Genomic DNA, 22,247 nt, shown 5'->3' on the forward strand with positions numbered 1-22,247 from the left:
AGTACAGTACAGTACATTAGGGTACAGTACAGTGAGGTACAGTAGGGTACAGTACAGTACATTAGGGTACAGTGAGGTACAGTACAGTACAGTACATTAGGGTACAGTACAGTGAGGTACAGTAGGGTACAGTACAGTGAGGTACAGTACAGTACATTAGGGTACAGTACAGTGAGGTACAGTAGGGTACAGTACAGTGAGGTACAGTACAGTACATTAGGGTACAGTACAGTGAGGTACAGTACAGTAAAGTAGAGTACAGTAGGGTACAGTACAGTGAGGTGCAGTACAGTAAAGTAGAGTACAGTAGGGTACAGTACAGTGAGGTACAGTACAGTAAAGTAGAGTACAGTAGGGTACAGTACAGTGAGGTGCAGTACAGTAAAGTAGAGTACAGTAGGGTACAGTACAGTGAGGTACAGTACAGTAAAGTAGGGTACAGTACATTAGGGTACAGTACAGTGAGGTACAGTACAGTACATTAGGGTACAGTACAGTGAGGTACAGTACAGTAAAGTAGAGTACAGTAGGGTACAGTACAGTGAGGTACAGTAGGAGCTGCTGAAATGAGAAGAAGGGAGCAGTAGAATAATGAGGGGAGAAACGGGGAGACACTTTCCTAGACAAATAAACGAGGTTGTTGAGCAGGGCCTGAATTCCCTGTGGTGAGACACACACGTACGCACACACATACACACACACACACAGAAAAGAGAGGTTTTGACTTCAAGGCAACACCAGAGAAAACCCATTGGAAACTCGACCCCAGTACTGGAGCAGGAGTGCACATGAGTCCGTACTTTCAAGTGGTTAAAGGTGTCTTGTATTTCATTGTTTGGCCTCTCCGGTGGTGGTAGGTGGGCCTGGTGTGTTTGGAGAGGCAGACTGATGTTCACACTACCTTTCTCTTTCCCTTCACACCAGCAGCAGATGAGGGACTTCTTTCCTTCTCGCTCTTCTTTCCTTCTCTCTCTCGTTTCTTTCTCTCTCTTGCTTTTTCTGCCTTGCACTCGCAATTTTTCTCTCTCTCTGACTCACCCCCATTTCTATCTCTTTACACCTCTCTTTGCTGTCTCTTTCTCTCCCACTGTCTCCTTCTCCACCTTTGTATCCCGTCCCTCCCTCCTCCATCTCCATCTCCCCCTGTCTGAGTGTAGTGTGGTGTCAGACTCCAGTCCTGGCATCTCCCCATGTTGGTGGTCAGTAATGACGTTGTCAGAGTACTGTTAAAACAACAGAGATTTACCCCAGTGGGCCTCTGACGTTATGCATGTGTACTATGTTCCCCAGCTCACTACAAGCATCCTGCAAATGGCTCCTCAGTCTGAATAAATGCTGCGTCTCAAATGGCACCCTATTTCATGTGGAGTGCACTTTCTTTGACCAGAAACCTGGTCAAAAGTAGTGTACTATATGGGGGGAATAGGGTGCCATTTGGGACACACATGAATAATATGTGTGAGCCAAGCCAGTAAAAACAACTCTTATCAGTAGAACTGAACTCACGTCGTTTAAAGTGAGTGTCGGTGTCTTGACAAAGCTTGCAACAAATGAACATTCTAATATGAAGATAGATACAAAGGGCTTTTTATTTGACCGTTTATGCGGCAACTGATTGTTACTAATGATAAAAGTATCAAGTTCACGTCTGACCATTGTCATGTTAATGCCTATTTCCTGAAGAGACCTGAGCAAATTCTGAGAATTTTGAGGAAGAATGTTGACTTTGCTCATTGGTACAAGATAGATAAATAATGTCTAGCATGTACAGTAGTCCTTCTATTTAGAGGTTCAGTACAAGTAACTACTAGTAGCCTCTTGATTCATTACAGATGGTGTAGTATGTCAGACTAGAGGAGGACTCCAGTACCCAGCAGCCCTCACTAACAGGCTATTAATGGTGCCACATTTGATGAGGCGTTACCATAGAGATAGATAGAGCACTTTAGATGGCTGTAACTAACCACAGATGCCATAATGCAACACAGATACAAAGATGAGTCCTCTATCTATCTCTGTGGGCATTACAGACACTTTTAATAGAGAGGGTTAGGGAAGGAGCACTATAACAACGTTAACACAAGGAGTTACACAGAGGAGTTTTGTGCCATCGAGGGTATTCCCTATTTCACACATACACCCACACTATACCAATCCTGTGGATTTTTCTCCTCTTACGTTTTGTCTATTCATTTGTTTGTCTTCCGTTTCAATGCTAAGACATGTTCTTCCTTTAGTATTGACACAAACTTTGTCTTTAAGAAATAGTTTTCTTATGTCTGTTTTTCTTGCCCTGACTTATAATCGATGTCATTATGTGAATAATGGTACTCTGCTTTTAGTGCCTCAGCTTTTCTCCCAACTGCCCTCCTTCCCTATAGCTTGGCTGCTGAGTGCTGCTACTCCATGCTAGCTTCCTAGCTAACTTTCTCTCTGTCCCTCTCCTCCCTTCCCCTCTCTCTCTCTCTCTCTCTCTCTCTCTCTCACTTTCACTCTTTTCTGCGTGCTGCTGCTGCTCCTGCTGTTCCTCTTATCCTCCGTGCTCTCCTCCGCTGCTCCATTGGACTCCCCCTCCTCTCTGCTCCTCTCCCTCCTTCCCTCCGTCTGTCCGTTGATCTGTCCATCATCACCAGTATGTCCTCCTGCAGACCCCCCTGATGTTCACGGAGCAGATGCAGCAGGATGTCATCATGGTGTTGAAGTTCCCTAGCAACTCTCCCGTGGCCCACGTGGCCGCCAACACCCAGCCGGGCCTCGCTGCGCCTGCCATCATCACCGTCACCGCCAACCGCCTCTTCGCCGTCAACAAGTGGCACGGCCTCGCCGGTAAGAGGGGGATTGTAGGAAATGGAGTCTAAAGTAGGATTATCTTGTAGTGGTCAGCAGGCCTGAAATGTAAATTTAACCAATTCATTGAAATTCAACTAATATGTAGGATATGAGATATCAAGGATATACTATTTTTGATCATAAGTCTGATTTCATGTAGCAAATCAAGGAATGGTACACTATACGTTTGTCCACACACAGTGTCATATCTAAAGGCCTTTAGTCAGTATTTATCTTTGTGTATCTCAACGAGAGCAGCCGAAAGGCTTGTCTCTTTCATCTTCCCAGGACAGGACGTTGATTTCTGAGACAGTTGAGCGGTCCTCCTAAAAGGCAGGATCAAATGTGACACGTGCACTCTGCAAGCGTTAGGTTTCACTTCCACTTTGATACATCAAGACCTCACTCTTCATGGTTTATTTACTAAACATCAATCCTGCTGTGGAATAACAGGGAAGGTGATATGGGATGAAGTCGGAAGTTATGAAACTCAAAGACGATGAAGATTTGTAGATCTCATTGAATTTGGAGTATTTTGTTGTGATTAATTGATTTCATGTGATATTGTTTGTAGTTAGATCTTGAATTATGATATTTGCATTATTTTAACTTGTTTATGGTATAAATCTGTATTAATAAAGTATGTCCAGAGTCACAGAAAGAGTTAAAATGTAAGGATTCACGATATTATCTTATTAACTTGTTTATGTATTATCAGAGTCAATTTGGAGTCACAGAAAACAGTTTTACAGCTAAATGAATCGCTTTGGTAGAGCACTCTGGGGGACAATAGTCTTTGAGTGTGGCAAATTATGTTTTAGCATTGCCCATATTGAACACAAGCCCAAGTACTCCACAGGGCCAAATGACTATGATATTAAACCCATCCTTCTTTCTGCATCCCTCTCTCATTCCTTCCTCCCCCACCTCTCTCTTTCCGTCTCACTCCATCTCTCTCTCTCTCTCTCTCTCTCTCTCTCTCTCTCTCTCTCTCTCTCTCTCTCTCTCTCACTCTCTCTCTCTCTCTCTCTCTCTCAGGTCATCAAGGCTCTTCGGTGCAGGACCAGCAGTACCAACTGCCGGTGGAAATCGACCCTCTGATAGGTCTGTCACTTGTGTGTGGTGTCTGTGCGCACTTGCGGGTGTCACTGCGTGTGTGTGTATATGCATTAAAGTGAGTAAGTGTATGTGTGTATGTATCTCTGTGTGTCTCTGGGATTCATTGTGATGGCCAATGGCAGTGGCCCTGGCCAGCAGATTGCTGTTGTTTTTCAGCCTCTGCCCAACAACAGCCCGCCACCCCACCACCACCCCCCTGTCCTCTCATCTCCTGAAATAAATCCTCCACTCTGCTCTCTCCTCTGCTAAACCATTTGCATGCAAATTGGAACGCAATGAGCTGTGGCCCGGACTGGTATTTCATCATCAACCTCTCTACCTCTCCTCTATCCCTCTCTCTCTCTTGCTCTCCCTCTCTCTCTCTCACTCTCTCTCTCTCTCTCTCTCCCTCTCTCTCTGGTTTAATTTGAGCGGGGGAAAGGATGTGTGTCAGTATAAATGAATATGAATGGAGTAATAATGTGTGATTGAGAATGCGCGGCGGGTGGATGTCAGGACAATATGGGTGCCTCTCATCACTCATGAGTTGATGAGGAGCGGAGCGCTAGTAATGTATAGGATGCATGGTCTGGGAGAGAGAGGTCAGAGGCAGAGCTCTAGTGATGTATAGGATGCATGGTCTGGGAGAGAGTGGTCAGAGGCAGAGCTCTAGTGATGCATCGTCTGGGAGAGAGTGGTCAGAGGCAGAGCTCTAGTGATGTATAGGATGCATTGTCTGGGAGAGAGTGGTCAGAGGCAGAGCTCTAGTGATGTATAGGATGCATTGTCTGGGACAGAGTGGTCAGAGGCAGAGCACTAGTGATGTATAGGATGCACTGTCTGGGAGAGAGTGGTCAGAGGCAGAGCTCTAGTGATGTATAGGATGCATGGTCTGAGAGAGAGTGGTCAGAGGCAGAGCTCTAGTGATGCATCGTCTGGGAGAGAGTGGTCAGAGGCAGAGCTCTAGTGATGTATAGGATGCATTGTCTGGGAGAGAGTGGTCAGAGGCAGAGCTCTAGTGATGTATAGGATGCATTGTCTGGGACAGAGTGGTCAGAGGCAGAGCACTAGTGATGTATAGGATGCACTGTCTGGGAGAGAGTGGTCAGAGGCAGAGCTCTAGTGATGTATAGGATGCAATGTCTGGGAGAGAGTGGTCAGAGACAGAACTCCAGTGATGTATAGGATGCATGGTCTGGGAGAGAGTGGTCAGAGGCAGAGCTCTAGTGATGCATCGTCTGGGAGAGAGTGGTCAGAGGCAGAGCTCTAGTAATGTATAGGATGCATCGTCTGGGAGAGAGTGGTCAGAGGCAGAGCTCTAGTGATGTATAGGATGCATCGTCTGGGAGAGAGTGGTCAGAGGCAGAGCTCTAGTGATGTATAGGATGCATGGTCTGGGAGAGAGTGGTCAGAGGCAGAGCTCTAGTGATGCATCGTCTGGGAGAGAGTGGTCAGAGGCAGAGCTCTAGTAATGTATAGGATGCATCGTCTGGGAGAGAGTGGTCAGAGGCAGAGCTCTAGTAATGTATAGGATGCATCGTCTGGGAGAGAGTGGTCAGAGGCAGAGCTCTAGTGATGTATAGGATGCATCGTCTGGGAGAGAGTGGTCAGAGGCAGAGCTCTCTCTCCTTTATTGTACTCTCTCTCCTCTCTTGTTTTCTCTCATTCTTCCTCTCTCTGTTGCTCTCTGGTTGCTCTCTAGCCCTCGCAAATGTTTACTCCTTTTCTTTTCTCTCTCACCCCCTCTTTCATTTTCTCCTTGTATTTGCTCTCTCCCTCTCTAGCTCTCTTTCTCTCTCGTTCTCGCTCTCGTCCATACGCATAAATTTTTCCTCTAACGGTTGACTAGTTAAAATACCATTCCCACCCGCTCATCTTCATCGAGATCCATTTCTCCCCTTTTATGGCCCTCCTTTTCATATACAGTGTGTGTGTGTGTGTGTGTGTGTTTGTGTCGTATCAAATCAAATTGTATTCGTTACATGCTGTGTAAACAACAGGTGTAGACTAACAGTGAAATGCTTACTTACGGGCCCTTCCCATCAACACAGAGAGAGAAAATAGAAATGATAGAAAGATAATAACAGGAGGAATTAATAAACAACGAGTAATGATAACTTGGCTATAAACACGGGGTACCAGTACCGAGTCCATGTGCAGAGGTACGAGGTAATAACTTGGCTATAAACACGGGGTACCAGTACCGAGTCCATGTGCAGAGGTACGAGGTAATAACTTGGCTATAAACACGGGGTACCAGTACCGAGTCCATGTGCAGAGGTACGAGGTAATAACTTGGCTATAAACACGGGGTACCAGTACCGAGTCCATGTGCAGAGGTACGAGGTAATAACTTGGCTATAAACACGGGGTACCAGTACCGAGTCCATGTGCAGAGGTACGAGGTAATAACTTGGCTATAAACACGGGGTACCAGTACCGAGTCCATGTGCAGGGGTACGAGGTAATTCAGGTAGATATGTACATATAACTAGGAATAAAGTGACAGATAATAAACAGTAGCAGCAGCATATGTGATGAGTCAAAGGAGTTAGTGCAAAAAGGTTAAAATCTTTCGGCTTGGGGATAGAAGCCGTTCAGGGTTCTGTTGGTTCCAGACTTGGTGCATCAGAGCATTTTGAGGATCTGAGGGCCCATGCCCAATCTTTTCAGCCTCCTGATGGGGAAGAGGCGTTGTCGTGCCCTCTTCGGTCCTCCGTTTCCTGTAACCCACGATCAGCTCCTTGGTCTTACTGACGTTGAGGGAGAGGTTGTTATTCTAGCACCACACTGCCAGGTCTCTGACCTCCTCCCTATAGGCTGTCTGATCGTAGTCTGTGATCAGGGCTACCAACGTTGTGTCGTCGGCAAATTCACCAACTGGGGACGGCCCGTCAGGAAGTCCAGGATCCAGTTGCATTTAGACAGGTTACCATGGCGTTCTTAGGCACAGGGACTATGGTGGTCTGCTTGAAACATGTAGGTATTAAAGTGAAAACACTTGCCAGCTGGTCAGCACATGCTCTGAGTACACGTCCTGGTAATCCGTCTGGCCCTGCAGCCTTGTGAGTGTTAACCTGTTTTAAGATCTTACTCACATCGGCAACGGCGAACGTGATCAAACAGTCGTCCGGAACAGCTGGTGCTCTCATGCATGGTTCAGTGTTGCTTGCCTCTTTGCACTTATTACTGAAGCCAGTGACTGATGTGGTAAACTCCTACTGTAAAATATTCCAGTCTGCGTTAGCGAATCAGTCCTGTAGCTTAGAATCCGCTTCATCGGATCACTTCCCCATTGAGTGCGTCACTGGTACATCCTGTTTGAGATTTTGCTTGTAAGCAAGAATCAGGAGGATAGAGTTATGGTCAGATTTGCCAAATGGAGGGCGAGGGAAAGCTTTGTATGTGTTTCTGTGTGTGGAGTAAAGGTGATCTAGGGTTTTTTCGCCTCTAGTTGCACACGTGACATGGGCACTTGCATAGATGTGCATGCATATTTCTGAGTCCATTCAATCTTTTAATAATAACAAAAAGCCCCTCTACTTTTTTACATTTTTTTCTTCACACTCGGAATGGACGACTGATTCTATCTCTGCAACTCACTCACAGCTCTATTTTGTCATTTTTCAGCACCAGCCCACGCTCCACATCACATGTATAATGCGTGTGGTGGGGTGATATTTTCTGAACGTGTCATTTATGTATTTATACTTCTCACATTCCACAAGGAGCTTCAGTTTAAACACAGTAAATTGTATGTGACTGGCGGGGCGGCCGTGGCGGGGGGAAATGTTGATAATTGGTTGAAATATTCGTCAGACATGGCGTGCTGGTCTCTGTCAGGGATGCCTGGGCCGGACCCACACCTGTTCATCTTGAGTTAGAGCAGAAGAGAGAGAGGAGAGAAGGGGAGGATAAAGTTACAGAAGTCTAGAACCTAATGTGCCTGTTTGTTCCCTGGAAACAGATTAAGTCTAGTCCCGGACTAAAAATGATTTTTAATGGAGATTCTAATAATGATTTAGGATTAGACTTAATGTTTGTCCGGGAAACTGGCGCAGCGTATCTTAATATCTTACCCACTACAAAGCACATGATGATAGATGGCTACATCTGCAAGGCCAAGGAAGTGCATCAGTCCAAAACAGACATGGCTCTGCCTTTGTTTTAGTCTGTTATCTCTTAGTCTTTTATCTCTCTCTCTCTCTCTTTCTCTCTGTCTCTGTCTCTTTCTCTCTCTCTCCAACGAACCTCCAACTCAGTGATAAGGGGCCAAAGTGGATTTAATTTATGTTGTCCTGACGATGCGAGGAAGTCTCTTCTCCTTCTGGGGAGAGAGAGAATATGCACGCTCATCGTTACTCAAACTCTTAGGCCCAGTGGAAAATGTGAAACCCTTGTAAACGCCACGTCCTAGATGTTTTATGTATTCCCTCACAAATCAAAATGGTGCTGCTGCCGTGGCGACGACCGTAAGTAAACGCCATGCGTGACAAATGTCATAGTTGGTAGCTCCAGTAATGGTCTAATGTCCTTGTGAAAGCGATTTAAAGCGGTGATATCTTAAAAGAAAACTAACAGATTTTATACAATATGTTTTTCCTCAGACTTACCTGCTTTACTTAATGAATTACTGTACAACATCTCAGTCTGTATATTTCTCTCCCTCACCTCCCCCTCTCCCCTTCCCTCTCCCCTCTCTCCCCCCCTCTCTCCTCCCTCTCACCTCCCTCCTTCTCTCCTCCCTCTCCCCTCCCCCTCCCTCCCTCCTCCCTCCCTCTCTCCCCTCCCTCCCTCTTTCCTCCCTCTCCCTCCTCTCTCCCCCCTGCTCTCCCCCTCTCCCCCCTCCCTCCCCCCTCCCTCCCCCCTCTCTCCTCCCTCCCCTCCCTCTCATCTCCCTCTCCCTCCTCTCTCCCACCCTCTCCCCGCTCCCTCCCCCCTCTCCCCTCCCTCTCACCTCCCTCTCACCTCCTTCCCTCTCCCCCCTCTCTCCTCCCTCTCACCTCCTACCCTCTCCCCCCTCTCTCCTCCCTCTCACCTCCCTCCTTCTCTCCTCCCTCTCACCTGCCTCCTTCTCTCCTCCCTCCCTCTCTCCCCTCCCCTCTCCCCCTCTCTCCTCCCTCCCCTCCCTCCCTCTCTCCTCCCTCTCTCTCCCTCTCCTCCCCCCTCCTCCTCTATCTCCCCCTCCCTCCCTCCACCCCTCCCTCCCCCTCTCCTCCTCTCCTCCCCCTCTCCAGCCAGTAACGTGGGGACCCACCGTCGTCAGATCACAGACCTGTTGGACCAGAGCATTCACATCCACTCGCAGTGCTTCATCATCACCGCAGACAACCGCTTCATCCTGCTCTGTGGTTTCTGGGACAAGAGCTTCCGCGTCTATTCCACTGACTCAGGTACATCCTTTTAGAAATCTGCTCTACCACAGTCACATCAGAGTTCTATGTAGTCAACCCACCCAGATACAGCCCTTATGTATCTGTTCATTAAGACTTTGATATAGTAATCTGACCCAGGTACAGTCTTTATACTATTGCCTCTACAGATTCTTATTCTCTTCTCTAACTCAGGTACAGCCCTTACAACATAGCTCCATATGAGCACTGTGTATATCACTGCCTCAGAATCAGTCCTTATTCTAGACTCTACTAGAATCTAGAATTCTAGAATCTAGAGCGTCTTCAGTGTCCAATTAACTTCACCAATCACTTCACAGCCCCTAATCATCGGCCCTTCCACAAGACACCTAATCCATCAGGTACAGCCTTTTATAGTAGGTATAGCCCCATTAGAGCCCTGTTTACTGTACTGACCCAGGTACAGCCTTTATAGTAGCTATAGGTATAGCCCTATTAGAGCCCTGTTTACTGTACTGACCCAGGTACAGCCTTTATAGTAGGTACAGGTATAGCCCCATTAGAGCCCTGTGTACTGTACTGATCCAGGTACTGCCATTATAGACTCTATATTTCCATTTAGAGCCCTATGTATTCCCACTACCTCTCTTTTTCCCACTACCTCTCTATCCCCCAGCTACATCTCTATCCCCCAGCTACATCTCTTTCCTCCAGCTACATCTCTATCGCCCAGCTACATCTCTATCCCCCAGCTACATCTCTATCCCCCAGCTACATCTCTATCCCCCAGCTACATCTCTATCCTCCAGCCACATCTCTATCCCCAGCCACATCTCTATCCTCCAGCCACATCTCTATCCCCAGCCACATCTCTATCCCCAGCCACATCTCTATCCTCCAGCTACATCTCTATCCCCCAGCTACATCTCTATCCCCAGCTACATCTCTATCTCCCAGCTACATCTCTATCCCCCAGCTATATCTCTATCCCCCAGCTACATCTCTATCCCCCAGCTACATCTCTATCCCCCAGCTACATCTCTATCCTCCAGCCACATCTCTATCCCCAGCCACATCTCTATCCTCCAGCCACATCTCTATCCCCAGCCACATCTCTATCCCCAGCCACATCTCTATCCTCCAGCTACATCTCTATCCCCCAGCTACATCTCTATCCCCCAGCTACATCTCTATCTCCCAGCTACATCTCTATCTCCCAGCTACATCTCTATCTCCCAGCTACATCTCTATCCCCCAGCTACATCTCTATCCCCCAGCTACATCTCTATCCCCCAGCTACATCTCTATCCCCCAGCTACATCTCTATCCCCCAGCTACATCTCTATCCCCCAGCTACATCTCTATCCCCCAGCTACATCTCTATCCCCCAGCTACATCTCTATCCCCCAGCTACATCTCTATCTCCCAGCTACATCTCTATCCCCCAGCTACATCTCTATCCCCCAGCTACATCTCTATCTCCCAGCTACATCTCTATCCTCCAGCTACATCTCTATCCCCCAGCTACATCTCTATCCCCCAGCTACATCTCTATCCCCCAGCTACATCTCTATCCCCCAGCTACATCTCTATCCCCCAGCTACATCTCTATCTCCCAGCTACATCTCTATCCTCCAGCTACATCTCTATCCCCCAGCTACATCTCTATCCCCCAGCTACATCTCTATCTCCCAGCTACATCTCTATCTCCCAGCTACATCTCTATCCGACAGCAACAGCTCTATCCCCCAGCTACATCTCTATCCCCCAGCTACATCTCTATCCGACAGCAACAGCTCTATCCCCCAGCTACATCTCTATCCCCCAGCTACACTCTATCCTCCAGCTACATCTCTATCCCCCAGCTACACTCTATCCTCCAGCTACATCTCTATCCCCCAGCTACACTCTATCCCCCAGCTACATCTCTATCCCCCAGCTACATCTCTATCCTCCAGCTACATCTCTATCCCCCAGCTACATCTCTATCCCCCAGCTACATCTCTATCCGACAGCTACATCTCTATCCCCCAGCTACATCTCTATCTCCCAGCTACATCTCTATCCCCCAGCTACATCTCTATCTCCCAGCTACATCTCTATCCCCCAGCTACATCTCAATCCGACAGCTACATCTCTATCCGACAGCTACATCTCTATCCCCCAGCTACATCTCTATCCCCCAGCTACATCTCAATCCGACAGCTACCCCATCTCCAACCCCATTCAGACCCACTCTGGAGATCTACATAAGGCCTGTGATTCAATTTCGAAAGGGCCATGCTCTCTATCTCTCCATCTCCTATAAAGGGGAAAAGAGGGAGGGAAAGAGGGGCGGGGAGGTGAAGAGAGAGACCATTGTGTGTCTGTCTCAGGGGTGTGAGACCGGAACACAAACACGGTTTTAATCATACACGCGTTCAACAGCTGCTGTCCCGCTCCCCATAGCCCCCCAGGTTAAAGAATAGGACTGATTTGATCAATTACGACACTTGATTTGGAAACAGCGACACACTCCTCCCTCTCCACCTTGCTCATAGTGCCCTGTTGATTGAATTTAATCTGAAATTGAAGTGGGTGGGGGTGTATTTAAAGGCATAATTCACCCAAATTACAAAATTACATATTGGTTTCCTTACCCTGTAAGCGGTCTATGGACAAGGTATAACAGCAATCCATGCTAATGTTTTAGCATTTCTGGCACAAATACCATTCAAGCCATGGGACTGATATTAGCATTTTTTTCGCCTCATGTTCAAATCATCTACAAGTGACTTTGTTGAGCTTCGCAATCAATTTTAAATACTTTTTTTAGATACTTAAAACCTGTAATACCTACATGTTAGAATGAAGTCTTAGATTTGGCATAGTTACTGCGCTGTGCAGAAATTAATCTATAATTATGAATCCATAATTATTTTCTAGTGTATATATGAACTGTCAGACATTTTTTATATTACACAGCTATGATGTCTTGGTTAACTGTGTCTGAGCCAGACCGTGCACACGGACATACACACACACACACACACACACACACACACACACACTACAAATATCCCTCTCTTAACAGACAGTGAAGCTGACACCCAGACAGAAATACACCCTGTGTTACAGAACAGTGAAGGGTGTCTGCAATACTAAATAAATATACACTGACTGACTGTAGAGGCCACAGTATGATGATGGTAATGCCTGTTAGACAGCCATGCTGCTGTTACTATGGGCCTGCAATCTGACAGCAATTACACACAGACACACACACACACGTGTGAATACACATGTGCACATGTATTCATGCATGCACGCACGTGCACATACAAACACCAAGAGCAAATATTTACACTCCTGAGAACATCAGTTTGAGGCTGTGAGCTCATCTGGAACGTGTAGAATATATATTTTTATATTTTTTTGTGGGTAGATCAGCTTTAATATTGCAGATAGATTGTAACGCCAAGGTAGTGGGTTCGATCCCCGGGACCACCCATACACAAAAAAATGTATGCACGCATGACTGTAAGTCGCTTTGGATAAAAGCGTCTGCTAAATGGCATATTATTATTATTATATTATAGTAACCAAAAAAAGTGTTAAACAAATATTTCATATTTGAGATTCTTCAAATAGCCACCCTTTGCCTTAATGACAGCTTTGCACACTCTTGGCATTCTCTCAACCAGCATCACCTGGAATGCTTTTCTTGTTGGCTGCTTTTCCTTCACTCTGCCGTCCGACTCATCCCAAACCATCTCAATTGGGTTCAGATCAGGGGATTGTGGAGGCCAGGTCATCTGATGCAGCACTCCACCACTCTCCTTCTTGGTAAAATAGCTCTTACACAGCCTGGAGGTGTGTTGAGTCAATGTCCTGTTGAAAAAAAAATTATAGTCCCACTAAAACCAAACCAGATGGAATGGCGTATCGCTGCAGAATGATGTGGTAGCCATGCTGGTTAAGTGTGCCTTAAATTCTAAATACATCACAGACAGTATCACCAGCAAAGCACCCCCACACCATAACACCTCCTCCTCCATGCTTCACGGTGGGAACTACACATGCGGAGATCAGCCGTTCACCCATACCGCGTCTCACAAAGACACGGCGGTTGGAACCAAAAATCTCCCATTTGGATTCCAGACCAAAGGAAACATTTCCACCGGTCTAATGTACATTGCTCGTGTTTCTTGGCCCAAGCAGGTCTCTTCTTCTTATTGGTGTCCTTTAGTAGTGGTTTCATTGCAGCAATTCGACCATGAAGACCTGATTCACACAGTCCCCTCTGAACAGTTGATGTTGAGATGTGGCTGTGACTTGAACTCTGTGAAGCATTTATTTGGGATGTAATTTCTGAGGCTGGTAACTCTAATGAACTTATCCTCTGCAGCAGAGGGAACTTTGGGCCTTCAATTCCTTTGGCGGTCCTCATGAGAGCCAGTTTCATCATAGAGCTTGATGGTTTTTGCGACTGCACTTGAAAAAACTTTCAAAGTTCTTGAAATGTTCCTTATTGACTGACCTTCATGTCTTGAAGTAATGATGGACTGTTGTTTCTCTTTGCTTATTTGAGCTGTTCTTGCCATAATATGGACTTTGTCTTTTACTAAATAGGGCTATCTTCTGTATACCCCCCCTACCTTGTCACAACACAACTAATTGGCTCAAACGCATTAAGAAATTCCACAAATTAACTTTTAAGATGGCACACCTGTTAATTGAAATGCATTCCAGGTGACTACATCATGAAGCTGGTTGAGAGAATGCCAAGAGTGTGCTGTCATCAAGGCAAAGGGTGGCTATTTGAAGAATCTCAAATATAAAATATATTTTGATTTGTTTAACACTTTTTTGGTTACTACATGATTCCATATGTCTTATTTCATAGTTTTGATGTCTTCACTATTATTCTACAATGTAAAAATAAAAAACCCTTGAATGAGTAGGTGTGTCCAAACTTTTGACTGGTTGTGTGTGTGTGTGTGTATATATATATATATATATATATATATATATATATATATATATATATACATATATATATATATATATATATATATATATATATATATATATACAGTGGGGAGAACAAGTATTTGATACACTGCCGATTTTGCAGGTTTTCCTACTTACAAAGCATGTAGAGGTCTGTAATTTTTATCATAGGTACACTTCAACTGTGAGAGACGGAATCAAAAATCCAGAAAATCACATTGTATGATTTTTAAGTAATTAATTTGCATTTTATTGCATGACATAAGTATTTGATACATCAGAAAAGCAGAACTTAATATTTGGTACAGAAACCTTTGTTTGCAATTACAAAGATCATACGTTTCCTGTAGGTCTTGACCAGGTTTGCACACACTGTAGCAGGGATTTTGGCCCACTCCTCCATACAGACCTTCTCCAGATCCTTCAGGTTTCGGGGCTGTCGCTGGGCAATACGGACTTTCAGCTCCCTCCAAAGATTTTTATTGGGTTCAGGTCTGGAGACTGGCTAGGCCACTCCAGGACCTTGAGATGCTTCTTACGGAGCCACTCCTTAGTTGCCCTGGCTGTGTGTTTCCGGTCGTTGTCATACTGGAAGACCCAGCCACGACCCATCTTCAATGCTCTTACTGAGGGAAGGAGGTTGTTGGCCAAGATCTCGCGAAACATGGCCCCATCCATCCTCCCCTCAATACATTTACATTACATTTACGTCATTTAGCAGACGCTCTTATCCAGAGCGACTTACAAATTGGTGCATTCACCTTATAGCCAGTGGGATAACCACTTTACAATATGTTTTTTTTTCTTCCTTGGGGTGGGGTAAGGGGGGTAGAAGGATTACTTTATCCTATCCCAGGTATTCCTTAAAGAGGTGGGGTTTCAAGTGTCTCCGGAAGGTGGTGAGTGACTCCGCTGTCCTGGCGTCGTGAGGGAGCTTGTTCCACCATTGGGGTGCCAGAGCAGCGAACAGTTTTGACTGGGCTGAGCGGGAACTGTGCTTCCGCAGAGGTAGGGGGGCCAGCAGGCCAGAGGTGGATGAACGCAATGCCCTTGTTTGGGTGTAGGGACTGATCAGAGCCTGAAGGTACGGAGGTGCCGTTCCCCTCACAGCTCCGTAGGCAAGCACCATGGTCTTGTAGCAGATGCGAGCTTCAACTGGAAGCCAGTGGAGTGTGCGGAGGAGCGGGGTGACGTGAGAGAACTTGGGAAGGTTGAACACCAGATGGGCTGCGGCATTCTGGATGAGTTGTAGGGATTTAATGGCACAGGCAGGGAGCCCAGCCAACAGCGAGTTGCAGTAATCCAGACGGGAGATGACAAGTGCTTGGATTAGGACCTGTGCCGCTTCCTGTGTAAGGCAGGGTCGTACTCTCCGAATGTTGTAGAGCATGAACCTGCAGGATCGGGTCACCGCCTTGATGTTAGCGGAGAACGACAGGGTGTTGTCCAGGGTCACGCCAAGGCTCTTCGCACTCTGGGAGGAGGACACAACGGAGTTGTCAACCGTGATGGCGAGATCATGGAACGGGCAGTCCTTCCCCGGGAGGAAGAGCAGCTCCATCTTGCCGAGGTTCAGCTTGAGGTGGTGATCCGTCATCCACACTGATATGTCTGCCAGACATGCAGAGATGTGATTCGCCACCTGGTTATCAGAAGGGGGAAAGGAGAAGATTAGTTGTGTGTCATCTGCGTAGCAAGGATAGGAGAGGCCATGTGAGGATATGACAGAGCCAAGTGACTTGGTGTATAGCGAGAATAGGAGAGGGCCTAGAACTGACCCCTGGGGGACACCAGTGGTGAGAGCACGTGGTGCGGAGACAGATTCTCTCCACGCCACTTGGTAGGAGCGACCGGTCAGGTAGGACGCAATCCAAGAGTGAGCCGCGCCGGAGATGCCCAACTCGGAGAGGGTGGAGAGGAGGATCTGAATGTTCACAGTATCAAAGGGAGCAGACAGGTCTAGAAGGACAAGAGCAGAGGAGAGTTAGCTTTAGCAGTGCGGAGAGCCTCCGTGACACAGAGAAGAGCAGTCTCAGTTGAATGACCAGTCTTGAAACCTGACTGGTTTGGATCAAGAAGGTCATTTTGAGAGAGATAGCAAGAGAGTTGGCTAAAGACGGCATGCTCAAGAGTTTTGGAGAGAAAAGAAAGAAGGGATACTGGTCTGTAGTTGTTGACATCGGAGGGATCGAGTGTTGGTTTTTTGAGAAGGGGTGCAACTCTCGCTCTCTTGAAGACGGAAGGGACATAGTCAGCGGTCAAGGATGAGTTGATGGGTGAGGTAAGGGAGAAGGTCACCGGAGATGGTCTGGAGAAGATAGGAGGGGATAGGGTCAAGCGGGCAGGTTGTTGGGCGGCCGGCCGTCACAAGTCGCAAGATTTCATCTGGAGAGAGAGCGGAGAAAGAAGTCAAAGCATAGGGTAGGGCAGTGTGAGCAGGACCAGCAGTGTCATTTGACTTAACAAACGAGGATCGGATGTCGTCAACCTTCTTTTCAAAATGGTTGACGAAGTCATCCACAGAGAAGAAGGAGAGGGAGGAGGGGGAGGAGGATTCAGCAGGGAGGAGAAGGTGGCAAAGAGCTTCCTAGGGTTAGAGGCAGATGCTTGGAATTTAGAGTGGTAGAAAGTGGCTTTAGCAGCAGAAACAGATGAAGAAAATGTAGAGAGGAGAGAGTGAAAAGATGCCAGGTCCACAGGGAGTCGAGTTTTCCTCCATTTCCGCTCGGCTGCCCGGAGCCCTGTTCTGTGAGCTCGCAATGAGTCGTCAAGCCACGGAGCAGGAGGGGAGGACAGAGCCGGCCGGGAGGATAGGGGACATAGAGAGTCAAAGGATGCAGAAAGGGAGGAGAGGAGGGTTGAAGAGGCAGAATCAGGAGATTGGAGGGAGAAGGATTGAGCTGAGGGAAGAGATGATAGGATGGAAGAGGAGAGAGTAGCGGGAGAGAGAGAGCGAAGGTTGCGACGGCGCATTACCATCTGAGTAGGGGCAGAGTGAGTAGTGTTGGAGGAGAGCGAGAGAGAAAAGGATACAAAGTAGTGGTCGGAGACATGGAGGGGAGTTGCAGTGAGATTAGTAGAAGAACAGCATCTAGTAAAGATGAGGTCAAGCGTATTGCCTGCCTTGTGAGTAGGGGGGGACGGTGAGAGGGTGAGGTCAAAAGAGGAGAGGATTGGAAAGAAGGAGGCAGAGAGAAATGAGTCAAAGGTAGACGTAGGGAGGTTGAAGTCACCCAGAACTGTGAGGGGTGAGCCATCCTCAGGAAAGGAACTTATCAAGGCGTCAAGCTCATTGATGAACTCTCCAAGGGAACCTGGAGGGCGATAAATGACAAGGATGTTAAGCTTGAATGGGCTAGTGACTGTGACAGCATGGAATTCAAATGAGGAGATAGACAGATGGGTCAGGGGAAAAAGAGAGAATGTCCACTTGGGAGAGATGAGGATTCCTGTGCCACCACCCCGCTGACCAGATGCTCTCGGGGTATGCGAGAACACATGGTCAGACGAGGAGAGAGCAGTAGGAGTAGCAGTGTTTTCAGTGGTAATCCATGTTTCCGTCAGCGCCAAGAAGTCGAGGGACTGGAGGGTAGCATAGGCTGAGATGAACTCTGCCTTGTTGGCCGCAGAACGGCAGTTCCAGAGGCTGCCGGAGACCTGGAACTCCACGTGGGTCGTGCGTGCAGTGACCACCAGGTTAGAGAGGCAGCAGCCACGCGGTGTGAGGCGTTTGTATAGCCTGTGCGGAGAGGAGAGAACAGGGATAGACAGAGGCATAGTTGACAGGCTACAGAAAATGGCTACAATAATGCAAAAGAGATCGGAATGAAATGAACTAAACATCTGGGAAAGCGAGAGAGCGGGGCCTCCCTCACTTACGTTTCACTGAAACACCCAAATATAACTCTCCCAACTTCCACCTCAGAAACTATAATTGTTGTAAACTACAGCGGTTCAATGTTTTCTAGGAATAGACTAACTTAGTTTATTCAGCTAGCTAACTTGGTATAGTATTCTTCCGTGAAAACCGTCCAGGGCACCTAGTCATATGACGCCACAACCAACTAGCATGCCGGGCTCCAACAACACGGTTTAGCACCAATACTCGGCCACAACAAACCACCAGTGTGTCAACACGCCAAGCAGATCATTCGTGTCCGTGTCTAACGTTGTGGGTTAGTCCCGACAGCTTGAGCGAGTCCGTCGTCAACTTATTCAGCCAGTTAGTTAGCTAGAATAGTTAGCATACTAGCTAGCCATTGCTTTCTGCCAACGATGAAACACGTCCTCCCACGGCACGAACACACAGAGAGAGCCAAGCTAACGTTAACTAGTCACCCATGTCCTGAATTCCCTTGAACGATTCTGGCTACCAGTATGTAATACGGTGCAGTCGTCCTGTCCCCTTTGCAGAAAAGCATCCCCAAAGAAGGATTTTTTTCGCCTCCATGCTTCACAGTTGGGATGGTGTTCTTGGGGTTGTACTCATCCTTCTTCTTCCTCCAAACACGGCAAGTGGAGTTTAGACCAAAAAGCTATATTTTTGTCTCATCAGACCACATGACCTTCTCCCATTCCTCCTCTGGATCATCCAGATGGTCATTGGCAAACTTCAGACGGGCCTGGATATGCGCTGGCTTGAGCAGGGGGACCTTGCATGCGCTGCAGGATTTTAATCCATGACGGCGTAGTGTGTTACTAATGGTTTTCTTTGAGACTGTGGTCCCAGCTCTCTTCAGGTCATTGACCAGGTCCTGCCGTGTAGTTCTGGGCTGATCCCTCACCTTCCTCATGATCATTGATGCCCCACGAGGTGAGATCTTGCATGGAGCCCCAGACCGAGGATGATTGACCGTCATCTTGAACTTCTTCCATTTTCTAATAATTGCGCCAACAGTTGTTGCCTTCTCACCAAGCTGCTTGCCTATTGTCCTGTAGCCCATCCCAGCCTTGTGCAGGTCTACAATTTTATCCCTGATGTCCTTACACAGCTCTCTGGTCTTGGCCATTGTGGAGAGGTTGGAGTCTGTTTGATTGAGTGTGTGGACAGGTGTCTTTTATACAGGTAACGAGTTCAAACATGTGCAGTTAATACAGGTAATGAGTGGAGAACAGGAGGGCTTCTTAAAGAAAAACTAACAGGTCGGTGAGAGCCGGAATTCTTACTGGTTGGTAGGTGATCAAATACTTATGTCATGCAATAAAATGCAAATTAATTACTTAAAAATCATACAATGTGATTTTCTGGATTTTTCCGTCTCTCACAGTTGAAGTGTACCTATGATAAAAATTACAGACCTCTACATGCTTTGTAAGTAGGAAAACCTGCAAAATCGGCAGTGTATCAAATACTTGTTCTCCCCACTGTATATATACACATCCTTTAAAAAAATATATTTTCCTTTGTTACTTTCCAACCCTACCACCCCTCCCCTAATTGGAGTAAACTAGTGAACAACAACGCTTAGGCCTTTACTTCCAGCTTATACATACTATATACATTTTATGGACACTGTCAATTTTTACAATAGTTATATTTTGTTTGTTTTTACTCCTGAACTTCCTCTACCCTCAACCTCTCCGATAATTTCATGATGTCCATCCGGTTTGCTTCTATATGCCATATCTTTCAAACTGTGCTCTTTCACAAAGGTTCTCAACCTATAACCTATATACTTATTATGGACACAGTATGTTTTACGAGTATGAGTTATCTTGTTGTTACTAGTTGTTATTAGTCCGTGTAGAATAGTTAACAGACAGTAGACACATGCAACAACTAGGTATATTACTGGTTCATAGAGTATATTTTTTGCTCAGCACATTTGTTTGCAAGTAGATAATTTATATGATGGAATATTATATTGAGACATTTTATGTTAATGACAGATGTTTTATAAATGTTATTTTAGAACGTTTACCATTAGTGTTGTTGATAGCACTTAATTTACAGTAGTATTACAGCATATTGTGTTGCTTGTATGTCAAGTGCCAAATAGAGTAAATGGAGTACTATAAAATATATTGCCACCATATTTTAATATTTCATAACTAGAATAAAAATCAGAGGGCTGTGGTTTATATTGTGTGTGTGTGTGTGTGTGTGTGTGTTTCCAGGAAAGCTGACCCAGATAGTGTTTGGTCACCGTGACGTGGTGACGTGTCTGGCCAGGTCTGAGTCGTACATCGGAGGGGACTGCTACGTCCTGTCAGGCTCCAGAGACGCCACGCTGCTGCTCTGGTACTGGAACGGAAAACACAGCAGCATCGGAGAGAACCCCGGAAGTAAGTACACTTCCTATGCTAGGTGGAAAATATCCTACAGTAACACGGAGAGTAAGTCTGCGTTTACACAGGCAGCCCAATTCAGATTTTTTTTTCTTCACTAATTGGTCTTTTGACCAATCAGATCAGCTCTTTTGCCAATAATTGGGCAAACAATCAGAATTGGGCTGCCTGTGTAAACGCAGCCTAGTATACCCCAATCAGAACCCTGCTAGTAAGTGCTGGGACATTCTTCTAACTGGCTGCAGCAACCTTGGGCTCCCGAGTGGCGCAGCGGTCACTGCATGTCAGTGCTAGAGGCGTCACTACAGACCCTGGTTCGATTCCAGGCTGCATCACAATCCGGCCGTGATCGGGAGTCCCAGAGGGCGGTGCACAATTGGCCCAGCGTCGTCTGGTTTTGGCCAGGGTGTCATTGTAAATAAGAATGTGTTCTTAACTGACTTGCCTAGTTAAATAAAGGTTAAGTAAAATAAATAAAAACCTAGCCGTACCCTCCTCAATCCTCATATTAGATCACAATCAAATCATTACAGGGGTTCCACAAGCAGCGGACACCATTGAGGCAGGGTGGTGTGTGCGAGGTTTGTGATTTTCAAGTGCTCCCCCCCACCACAGCCCATATCTCACACACACACACACTGTTGCCCAGAACCCTCTCTCTCAGAGACAGGTCTGACTGTATTTACGGCCCCAGTCTGTAAAGTAACATCTCGTTTCATCTGACCACACTAGGTCTCCTGCACACAGATTGGATTTCAGGGCACTGACTATTGTGAAGAAATGGGCTCTCGCTCTAATGTGTGTGTGTGAGAAAAAGTTAGTGTGTGTGCGCGCGCGCACGAACACACAGAGAGAGCATGTCGTCCCTCCATGTGTGTGTGAGTGAAAGTGAGAGTACGAGGGCCACTTAAAGACGATAAACGTGACGTGGGGGTCGCTGGTCACATGAAAGCCCACCGCCATCCATCTGATGTGGGGTTAGAACAGTCATGAAAAGTGAAAAACGTTGCCGTCGCGGGCCGCCCCTTCCAGCTCTTACTTTTACCATAACATATGGCATGGACCATGATGATCAAAGGACTAAACACACCGCACAGAGCAGTGAGCGTCACTGCCTCCATGGTGCTAATTTGGCTAGCTTAGAGACCTTTACATGCTGTTAAGTGCTCTGCTACAAATGGACTGCAATTTATGACAAATTGTGATTTGGTTAATAAGACACATCGGTTGTTGATCTGTTGATTTGAAAGACGGAACGTTAGACGGTGGCGTGTCACTGACCTCATCTGGTGTTTTGGATGTGGATGTCGCAGTCTTTCCCACCACAAGTGGAATTTACCAAGAGGTGTTTCTAAAACTAAAATAAAGTAAAATAACATTATAGGCCTATGGGAAGTGGGCATGTTGCTGAAGTTACAAAATACAGACTTGTGTTTTTTTGTTATTTGGATGATATTTTGTGATTTAGCAGTCAAGAAGTATTCCTTGTTTCTGAAGTGTAAATTACCATTGGCCTGCGTATTCGGTTAATTCTAAATTATATTAATCATTTGATTTATAATCAATTACCATATGAGGTTATTACGTCACACATGGATGATTACATCACTCTGAGTACAATCAGTATACATTTACATTTAATTTATAAAACATGCATACTGTGGGATGTTAATTTGTACCAATAGA

General features: G+C 46.4%; 1 protein-coding gene across 1 annotated transcript in view; it reads left to right on the top strand.

The window, feature by feature from the left end:
* LOC311109993 (lipopolysaccharide-responsive and beige-like anchor protein) overlaps nt 1-22,247 on the top strand; it is a 164,653-nt gene that overhangs the window by 124,326 nt on the left and 18,080 nt on the right. The window contains exons 13-16 of the mRNA XM_084188507.1: nt 2,649-2,826; nt 3,868-3,933; nt 9,165-9,320; nt 20,391-20,558. Coding sequence (XP_084044633.1) covers nt 2,649-2,826; nt 3,868-3,933; nt 9,165-9,320; nt 20,391-20,558 — 568 coding nt within the window. The remainder of the gene's footprint in view (nt 1-2,648; nt 2,827-3,867; nt 3,934-9,164; nt 9,321-20,390; nt 20,559-22,247) is intronic.

Source organism: Coregonus lavaretus (genome assembly GCF_964263955.1).
Source record: "Coregonus lavaretus genome assembly, contig: SUPER_35_unloc_1, whole genome shotgun sequence".
Taxonomy (NCBI): domain Eukaryota; kingdom Metazoa; phylum Chordata; class Actinopteri; order Salmoniformes; family Salmonidae; genus Coregonus; species Coregonus lavaretus.